This window comes from Primulina eburnea, chromosome 6 (assembly GCF_022965805.1).
Source record: "Primulina eburnea isolate SZY01 chromosome 6, ASM2296580v1, whole genome shotgun sequence".
NCBI classification, from domain to species: domain Eukaryota; kingdom Viridiplantae; phylum Streptophyta; class Magnoliopsida; order Lamiales; family Gesneriaceae; genus Primulina; species Primulina eburnea.
This window is the reverse complement of record NC_133106.1, coordinates 8,866,250-8,876,456: the sequence shown is the minus strand read 5'-3', so window position 1 is coordinate 8,876,456 and position 10,207 is coordinate 8,866,250. Positions and strand designations below refer to the sequence as shown.

The following is a 10,207-nucleotide window of genomic DNA, read 5'->3' as shown; positions in this document are numbered from 1 at the left end:
AATCAAATGCATATTATGAAGGTTTCAAGATTGACAGGAAGATCACTTGTGGATCATGTCAATTTTTTGTAGATATATTGATTACCTAGTTTAGCAAGAAACATAAATCTATACCACTTCAACTATTGAAGCAGAATATATAGCAACCAGAAATTTTGGTGCACAAATCTTATGGATCCAACAACTACTTAGAGACAATGGGTTCCGATAAATTGAAGCTATCATCTTACTCAAGTCTTCTCACCAGCTACTCAGAAGAAGAAAATAACCAAGATATCAAAGTTGATTAAAAAAATTCTATGAACCTATCAGATTAGATCATATCCTAGCTGTTCCGATCATCAAGGTTCTACCTGGAATAAAAAATGTTGAAATAAACATTGTCTCTCATGAATATGGGTTACCTGAAATTAATCCCAAAGCCAAAGGGAATGGAATCTCATTGAACCATCTCAGCCGTTATCTGATGTTCAAAAGTGCATCAATCTGGCAATGCAGGAAGTGGAAAACAAAGTTCAAGTTGATCTGAAGAAGTTTGGTAAATGGGAAAACAACACAATGTTTGGGTATTATTCAGATATCAAGACTCTAAAGAAACTCGAATATATGACAGCTCAAGAAAATCAACTTCTCGAATGGACTAAACGTAAATCATTCGTGAAGCTCTAAAAAAAGAGAACTCATGGCCATGACGATAAGGGAAAGCTACTTAAGGCTACTAATAAGCAAGAAAAGACAAAATTTCAATCCGCAAGATCCAACAATAAATAATGACTCAGTCATCAGCCAGTTGGGAATGGTCGCACATGGGCCGTTCATGAGAGTTAGTCTAATGAGAAATAAGCTCCAATTGCGAAGTATTACATGAAGAAAGTCCTTCAAATCAAATGGATAATGTGGGACAAATCCAATGGTTCGATAGGGAAGAATAAAATATGCCTCAAACTGATCAAGGACAACAATATGATCCCTCACAATATTTTGAAGCTCTTCCTGAAATTTCATTGATTACAACAACAGAGATGTTGTAGACATTGGACATCACGATCATTCATGAAATAACTCCAACATCTACTGAAGAAAATGATGCATTGATAACAATTTTCATACCACTACTGTCAGTTATAATAATGGAACCCATATCTGGTGTTAGATCCTCATCAGTACAACCTGTTGTGACAACAAAAGAGACAAGGTTAACCACCTCAATAGATTGCTGCATCAAACCAGCCAAGGTTAGATTACTCATCAATATTTCCATAAATTGATTAACTAACTCACAACATGTTTAAAATTCCATCCATAATTACTCCGCAAAAGCTACCAGATCGAGAAGAATAAGACAAAGAAGTTTTGACAGAACAGTTTGCTGATGATCCTGAACCACTAATACTTATATCTATTCACACAGAACGAGAAGCGCTTGAACTTGAGTTGACGCACAACTCTCCAACAATCTCAACTCCGAATTTTCAAGATCTAAACTAAGCATCTGATCTAGAATATCTGCAATTCGATTGTATGCATTTTATTCATCAATAATTAGTGAATATTCATAATGATATCACTGGAATACGAGAAGATAAGATGAACTCTTCAAAATAAATCTATGAGCAGATTATTGAGATACTCAAGTTGGTGAATATGAACTCAAACCAGATCTCTTAACTTAAACAAACTCAAAACAGACACACTGTTGATCTTATCTGCTACATTGGAAAACAAGAAGTTGTGCTGTAGGACAAATTGAAACCCTTGGCAACCAGATTTCTGAAATGATTATTTTTCTACAAGGAGGAAAGGGTGATGCCAAAAAGGAGGAAAAAAAGCAAAGAACAAGATAAATCTAAACATTCATCCTCGTCATCTCAGCATAAGAAGCCACATGGTGGAAGTTCTGGTGGAAGTGGTTGTTGTCATCATCATAGCACATCAAGTAGCGTATAAAAACCAAGCCATGCCTCTCTACAACTATTCAAGAAAGGATAAATCCGGATATATGGTCTTTTTACAGAATTTTCATGCTTTTATTTGATAATATTTTTTTAATAATAAACAGCTTAGTTTGAATCACCAAAAAATTAGGAACTGTTAAGATTTAATTTATATCTAAGTTTTGGTGATCACAAAATAAACTAATCTAATTCAAGATTATATTAATATAGATTTTTAAACTGAACTAAACAAGACTACAAGTATAATGATCAATCAACCTATGCTGCTACAAGCTAAATTGAATAGACAGATTGAGCTGCTCAAATATTTTGATCTGATAGAGTTTCTTCTTCAACGTGACTTGAACCAAGCTATGCGAACAGAATAGATCAACTCGAAGATGAGTCTGTCAACAATCTCTGAAGACAAACAGTCTATCTCTGAGTTTATAATAAAGCTATTTCTAAATACAAAATAGAGAAGATATGACGGTTACCCCTTTCAGCTAGTGTCTAAGGAATTTGAATTGGTCGATAATATATTTGACAAAACAAAAAGGGCACGTGACAATATCTGCATAAGTTTCGGCTACCTAGTATATCTGTGAGTACTGTATATATTTATTAATGTTGGGGACCAACACCTATAAATAAGGAATACATCAAATGCAGCAAGACTAAAGAGATCTCTCAGAATAACTAATGGTTTATCAATCCTCTTCAAGCATTCAAATAACACAACATCCCTCAAAAGATTCATCTTTAAGCTATTTTTGAACACGCTAAGTTTTCTATTAGATCGTTTAAGGATCAATATTGTGCACTTTGTATTCTCACTTATCATTTACATACAGGCTTGTTGTATTCAGATAATCAATTGTAACTGTCTAAAAACTGTTTCTAAACAGATAAAGTTGAAATAGAGAGTGGCAGGAGTTTCATCTTGTTAGGATTGTGGAACTGAGTTGAAGTGGATTTGTGCAAGTTGTTGTACCAATCAAATATTTTAGTGAAATTTTTCTAGAAATAGAAGAATAAGAGACATAGATGTTTAGTATTTGAACTTCCATAAAAAAAATCGTATCTCTTTACCTAATTTTACTTAACTGTGGTGTTAAGATTATTATTTGTGCAGATAAGTCAACTTACGTAAATTGAGCTGCTACTTTTATATCATATTCACTTAGTGAGTTTAAGCAGTTTGCACACTTAGAACTTATTTCTATAGATCAAATTACTAAATCTGATTGAGATATTAACGTGAGTTGTTAACACAACTTAAAAGCTTATCATTATTTGACATAGTTTACATAACAGTTCATTCACCACCTCTTAAACTGTTATCTTCGATCTTAAAAAAAATATGTTGACCATAATTAAATTATTTTGTGTACTTAAATAAAATAATCTAACAATCTCGGATTGCTTACAATTTGATAAACATAAGTTGATGTAATCCCATTGGTACATGATCCGATTAAAAAGACAATTTTAAACTTAACATAAATTGTTTTTAACTACAATTATCATTATTAAATTCAATTAGGTACATATTTTCATTTTCTAAGTTACGTTGTTGATTAATTGTTTTTAAAAATAATTTAAATGTTTGATAAAAAAAAATAGCATACTCTTTGCATTAAAGTACTAAAACTATTAATTAATAAACATATATCCCAACAATAGATAAATTACAAACTCCAATATAATTTATTTTAAAATATTTATAATATATATAATAAAGTAAATTATATTTTTTCTATATGTATACTATATTTGTTATAATTATTTTTAGAAAAAATTACAACTATTTAAAGAAATCATGCATCTATAAATGTAAAAATATAAAAATAAATATCTATTGCCCGAATCCGATGCTCGGAAGCGCTGTTTTCAAACAATAAGCTAGTCCATTAAGGATGAAAATTATGGAAAATTCGAAAGGGTGAATATCACATTTCGTCCATAATTGAGATTGCTTGATTCAATGCATTGTTAATATATATTGAAAAAAGTGATTGCTCATATATGGATGATAAACAAGTTAATATATAATGATTTTTTTAATCTATCTTATGTTCTTTTAATTAATCAATCGAAATGTGATATTTCAGTTGCTGTACGGTTTAAAATATTTGAGCTGCATCGTTATTATCAGCTATAAATTTTGATAAAACGACAAGTACTTGTTTTTTCAAATTACTATATCTTTATCAATATGTTTGGACAACAAATTATAATAATAATAATTTCCTCCCTCCTCTCCCAAGTGATTTTTCTAGCTCCACCCCTTAAAGTAAGCTTGACAAGTTTATCTGAATTTGCGTGATGCACATTTAATTAAACGATGAATTGGGAGAAAATACCCAAAGTTAATTTTTTTAAAATTCAATCTTTAGTAATCATATTTTAACTCTGTACTTTCTAGTGAGATAATATCTTATTTTCACCTCCCTAAGCTAATACTATTTTTTATCTTAAAATAAAAAAAAAAATCTAAATCCAAAATCTCATTTCGTACTATGATCTAACTTATAAAGTATCACGTTTTGTGTCAAAGTGTACCCCATTATTGAAGATCTAGTACTATAAATTCATGCAAACTATATGCCAACTTAGATTTAATCAATACCATTATTCTATCAAATAACAGTAACTATATCATTTATTAGATGCAAATTTAATGTAATGATATGAAATAAGATATAAAACTAAGTTTTAGTTTCACCACTTATCTTAAATTACCAAATATTCTGTAACTATTTTATCACCTTTTGATATCTTTTTGCCACAATTCAAATATTTTTATCATCAAATTTTTTTCCCAAAGGAGAACAATAGAAGTTGTGTAAAATTAGTTTGAACATTTTTTAATATAAGTGTTATGGTATCGTACGTTTGTGAGAAATGATATATATGAGATGGTATTATCATTGTATATGTTAAGGTGTACCACATGTTCGTGTTCATTGTACCACGTTTTGTGTCAAAGTATACCACATTATCGAAGATCTAGTACCATAAATTCATGCAGACTATATATTAACTTAGATTTAATTAATAGAAAAGTTATGTAATGGAGGACATGAAATTAAAAAACGGAAATAAAATTGAATTAAATGGGAAAATGAGATAAAATATGAAATAGGGAGTGAATTCAAAAAAAAAATAAAAAATTGTGTATAAAGAAGTGAAAAGTACAATTTTATGACATATCTGACTTATTGTAAAGTTGATCAGTTTATGATTAGAGATTTATCTCTATTTCTTTTTAATTAAAAGATAAAAAAAATTCAAATAACGATGAATCTTAAATGTTCCAAGCCAAACTAGTCAAACAACTTATAAGTACACATAATATTATATAGGGTGTAACATTTCCTCCATATTTTAATAAATTATATTTATTTTATTATATGATGAACTTTACATATTTTTATTTAAAATTCGAATGATCAACGGAACTCATCGTGATAAACAAAAAAAATGTGGCTCCAACGATATACTAGATTGACCCGTTGTAAGTAGTCAAACATACGACTAGGTTTTTTTTCCTTATTAAATGTTCGCATGAGGTCATAAAACTGACTAATTTTATATCCTAGTTGCCATTTAATACTTAGATACATCAATATTAATTTTCTTTTATTATAAATCGGAGAAAATTGTGGATTGGTCATACAGAGCATCTTATAATTCCAACAATACAGCAAAAAATGAGTATTTTTATTCGTCTCTCTTTTACTATTTTTATTTTATAATTATTTTCTTACGTGCAAAAATTATAACAAGTCAAAGAAAATACGTGTCAAATACATAAAATTGTAGATAAGATGAATGTAAATTACCCGTCAATTATTCGCTGATTTTAATAATTTTTAATTTTAAGAAAAAATTCAGTCTAGGTATGTCGTTTTTATAACGAAGTCATTGCGAATTGTATAAAAGAATATTTTACAATTTCAAATAGTTTGAAAATGGTTTTACGTAATCTTGAAGTGTATTTGGAATTATTTCCTAATTATTCATGAAAATAGTATTGGTTTACTCAAAAATTAATTGAAGCAATTCTATATATGTGATTTCAGAATGAATTTATTTTGCGTACATATTTTCACTTTTATAACTGAAATATAATAATTTGTTGTGGTTAAAATTATATAATAAAGAATATTCTTGTTGGATTTTATTTTTAAAAAAATTTAAAAATAAATATAAATTATCATATGCATGCATAGATATACCTCCAATAATCGGCACACCTTGTCATTAGCCCTGATCAAGATCTTGTCACTTTACAAAAAAATTTATGTGGTGGTAATAGCTATAAATCTTTAAACCCTACAACATCCTAAATAACATGTTTCGACCACTCTCCCGACATGAATAATTATCGTTTTTCATAGCAAGGTGAGTTGTTGATGTGCACAAGGAACATGATTATTTCTTACAAATTTTGCTGGGATTCAGATACAAGCTAGTGAAGTTGGGAAACTATAAACATTAGATATCAATATTAATTTTTTTTGTATTCGATTTTTTTTTTTAATTCAGTCAAGAAAAAAATACACAGTCAAATCAAATATCGGTGGTCACTGATAACTAATATTATAATAAAAACAAATTCAACTTAGGCATGCTGTATAAACAAAGCATTAATTGTATTTGAAATTATTCCACAATATTCAAATCGTGGAAACGAAAGTGATTTCACGTACGTGATCGCGAAATATATTAACAATATATATTATTTTTAAATGTGACCAAAACTTGAATAATTATATATAAATTAAATGGTTTGTTTTATACACTACTTATTTAAAATCTCGAGATTTTTGAAACCCCGTAATTAAAAAAACCTATTAGCTCCCACGTGTTTTCAAATCTTGAACACATGTACCCCTGAAAATAAGTACAAACAAAGCCGTGTGCCGGAGGATTTGAAAAATTGGATAGTAAATATATATTTTTTCATATGGGGTTTTATATATCAATATCAAAAGGATTTTATATTGTACGCCGTTATCTCTAAATTAATCTCGTCTATCACTTTGAATTAGTTGTTATTACTTCTTTATTTCATATCTAAATTATAATACTTTTATGTTTGTCAGATTTTTCAAAAAAATATTAAAAAGTAAGTGTAAATAGTCATACAAGGAGATAATGACGTGACAAATATATTATAATACAAGCTAAAGTGAAGTAGAAGAGCGGTTCGAGTGGCTAAAATAATGCTACGTACATTAGAGTATTGTCTCAAGTTTTGTGCTATCATCAAATAATTAACATAATATTTGCCAAATATTGAATGATTTTTTATGTTTATTTTTTATTTTATTTTTTTACTTTGGAATATAAAATTACTTTGCAAAAAATGGAACACTGGGAAAATCAGTTTCTATTGTATTTTCTTATACTTCAAAGTATAAAATTATTAGCGTACGTTCCATTAATTCATGTGTCTTTGTAAAAGTGGGAGATAGAAGCCAATTGATTCAAATCTGTTGATGAATATTACATCTAATTGGGTTAATTTTTTTTCTGTCTTAATTAATGGCTTTTTGGCACATCTACTCGAATATGTTTTTGCCCCTTTTTCCTCACACGTCGGCATAAATTAACAAGTATGTTGGGCGTTACATTTGAATCTATAAATTCTCTTGTTTTTTCTTAAAGAATAAAATTATAAATAACTTATTACTAATTTTTTTTTATCTTAGTTATCATTAAAGCATATAAAAAAGAATCACTCAAATTTATATAAATATATTGTATGTGTTGATATTGATAATTCAACCAAAATCTCATACTTAAAATACAAGGAGAATATCATTGGTTTATTAGATAGGAAAATATCTCAATTGGTACGACACCTTTTTGGTTAGTCTAAAAACAAATCCAAGAGTGTTTAGGCGACGATATTATAATATTTTGGAGACATAAATATCGTAATATTTTGGAAAGATGTGAGTTCTATTGTACCACAAGCAGTATAAGAGTAATAATCTAGATCGAGCCATGTGATTAGAATACTCAGATACTTAAACAAAGAGGTGATGATGCTCCAAATAATTCACATAAAGCATGCACTTTCTAGACTAGATTCTGTATATATATTATGCCAACTATGTAGAATAGACTTTATCACCGTTGAATCTTATTTAACTTATTCAGTCCTTCTGATCAATTAATGGGCTTAATGATTATGTATTCGATTATCTATCAACACTTTTTCGGACGAGTCTATCAAACATAGTTTACTCGGTGAATTTTACCTGAATAATATGGTTTGAAAAGTAGGTCTCACCATCATAAAAAATAGTCAAATAAAGAAAATATTGCAAGATTAATCTAAATGTTAGCTTGTTTTAGCTTTTTATTCATGTAAGTAGTAAAAATTGTCTTAAATCCAATGAGTTGGATTGTTTTTTAGTTTTCCTCTTTCGCTGGAATATTGACGTGGCGACAAATATATTAAATATTATGCCAGCAATTTCTATATCATATCAACAATATTTTGTGCTATGTATCAAACTCATAGGAAAGAAAATTAAAGGGAAAAAAAAAACCAAATTATTGGACTATTTTCCAAAGCTATAAACTAAAATAAACCAAATCACATTATAAGACTATTTTCCCGTCAGGTAATCTTTTATCTATCATTCTTGCATCACGTGAGTTGAACAAGAAAAGGTTACAATCACGTACAATCTAGCAAGAAAATTATAATGAACACAACAACGACATTTAAGGACTTTAGAGACTACGGATAATGGTGCAATGTTTACTTTAAACGGGAGAGGTTTGGTAATATTTATCTATAAATAGAAGCAGCTTTTGGGTCCTTAAATCATCCTAGCTAGCTAATTATATTCACTCCCTTGTATACTTAGTTTTGTGCACTATGGCATCCACATTTTCAGTAGAAGTTGAACTGAAATCAAGTGCACAAAAGATTTGGGAGAGTATAAATGACTTACCAAATTTCGCCCCCAAGGCCTTCCCTCGAGTATTCGATAGCATCGTGGCTCTTGAGGGTGACGGAAACTCCGCCGGTACTGTACGTACAATCAAATATGCACAAGGTAAATACGTCGATGCATGCACATTACCTGTTTTTTTCAATATCAACACTGACGTATGTAGTGACACATCAGTAATCTTGATGAAAATTGTTAAATATGGGAGATTAATGATTAAAACTAAAATTTGATAATTTAAAAAAAAAAAAAAAACCTAAACCGCATAGATATAGAACACACCCCTAATTCGTTGAGGTTTTAACAATTACTACCATCATGTCTCGTGCTTGTGCTTGTGCTTGTGCTTGAGTGACGAGCAGACTCCATTTGTGTCGTAGAATTCACTGAATCTATCAAAACAAAATGAAGTCCGAAAGCGCGCCCGCGGATTGTGTATATGCATGCTATACCATCGTATTCATGATTTACATTATTTTTCTTGAATTTGGTGATATATACACAGGGTCACCAATAGCAAGTGTCACGGAGAAGCTGGACGTAGTGGATAATGAGAAGAAAATAATAAGTTACACTTTTACTGATGGGGATATCTTTAAATTCTACAAGAGCTTTAAGGCCACTGTAGTCGTGAGTCCGCTGCAGAAAGATAACGGAGCCCTGATGAAATATTCTGGTGAATTCGAAAGGGTGAAAGAAGCAATCGTCCTTCCGGAAAGCATCGAGGAATTCTTGGCTTTCAGTTTACGCCATCTCGATGATCATCTTCTCCAGCAGAATAAGATCATGGCATAATTCCCCAGAAGGCATACGGAATAAACAGAATCCTCCTCGATTTTAATCATCATGAATAAGCCCTTAGTTGCACTCAAAATAATTTGCATAATCGAATTGCAAACTGTTCCTATATATTTGGATATTGCTATATGTTTTGTAATCTGGTGATTGTTGCAAAATTGTTTTCTGCAAGTATATGATGTCGAGTTTAAGCATGTGATTACCTATAAGTTATGGTTTACACATAAAATGTATATTTAAAACTTATATTAATTACCGTAATTAGAATAGTCGAACATTATTCAGTGAATTCAATCAGAATTTTGATTAAAACTAATAAATAAAACTGAAAACTTTAACGTACAAAACTTTGAAATCAATGAGAGAATGAATCTAGAGATACGATTTTACTTATTTTCCACTGTGTTTGATTATTACTGATAATTATGTTTTTCAAACCAACCCGTTTATTAACCAAGAACACTTATTTTTTCTATTCCCTTTCCAAAATAG

At 29.6% G+C, this 10,207-nt stretch overlaps 1 protein-coding gene across 1 annotated transcript; it reads left to right on the top strand.

Annotated features, from left to right (window-relative positions):
- The first annotated feature begins 8,773 nt into the window (after positions 1–8,773).
- LOC140833332 (MLP-like protein 423) lies at positions 8,774–9,976 on the top strand. The gene is made up of 2 exons (XM_073197707.1): positions 8,774–9,022; positions 9,423–9,976. Exons 1-2 carry the CDS (start codon positions 8,842–8,844, stop codon positions 9,710–9,712), a joined length of 471 nt encoding a protein of 156 aa, XP_073053808.1. The 5' UTR covers positions 8,774–8,841; the 3' UTR covers positions 9,713–9,976.
- The last annotated feature ends 231 nt before the right edge of the window (positions 9,977–10,207 follow it).

Excerpts from the sequence above, each read along its gene's own strand:
- LOC140833332 (XM_073197707.1), top strand. The coding sequence starts at position 8,842 with ATGGCATCCACATTTTCAGTAGAAGTTGAACTGAAATCAAGTGCACAA. Across the intron at positions 9,023-9,422 it reads TACAATCAAATATGCACAAG|GGTCACCAATAGCAAGTGTC; the intron begins GTAAATACGTCG and ends ATATATACACAG.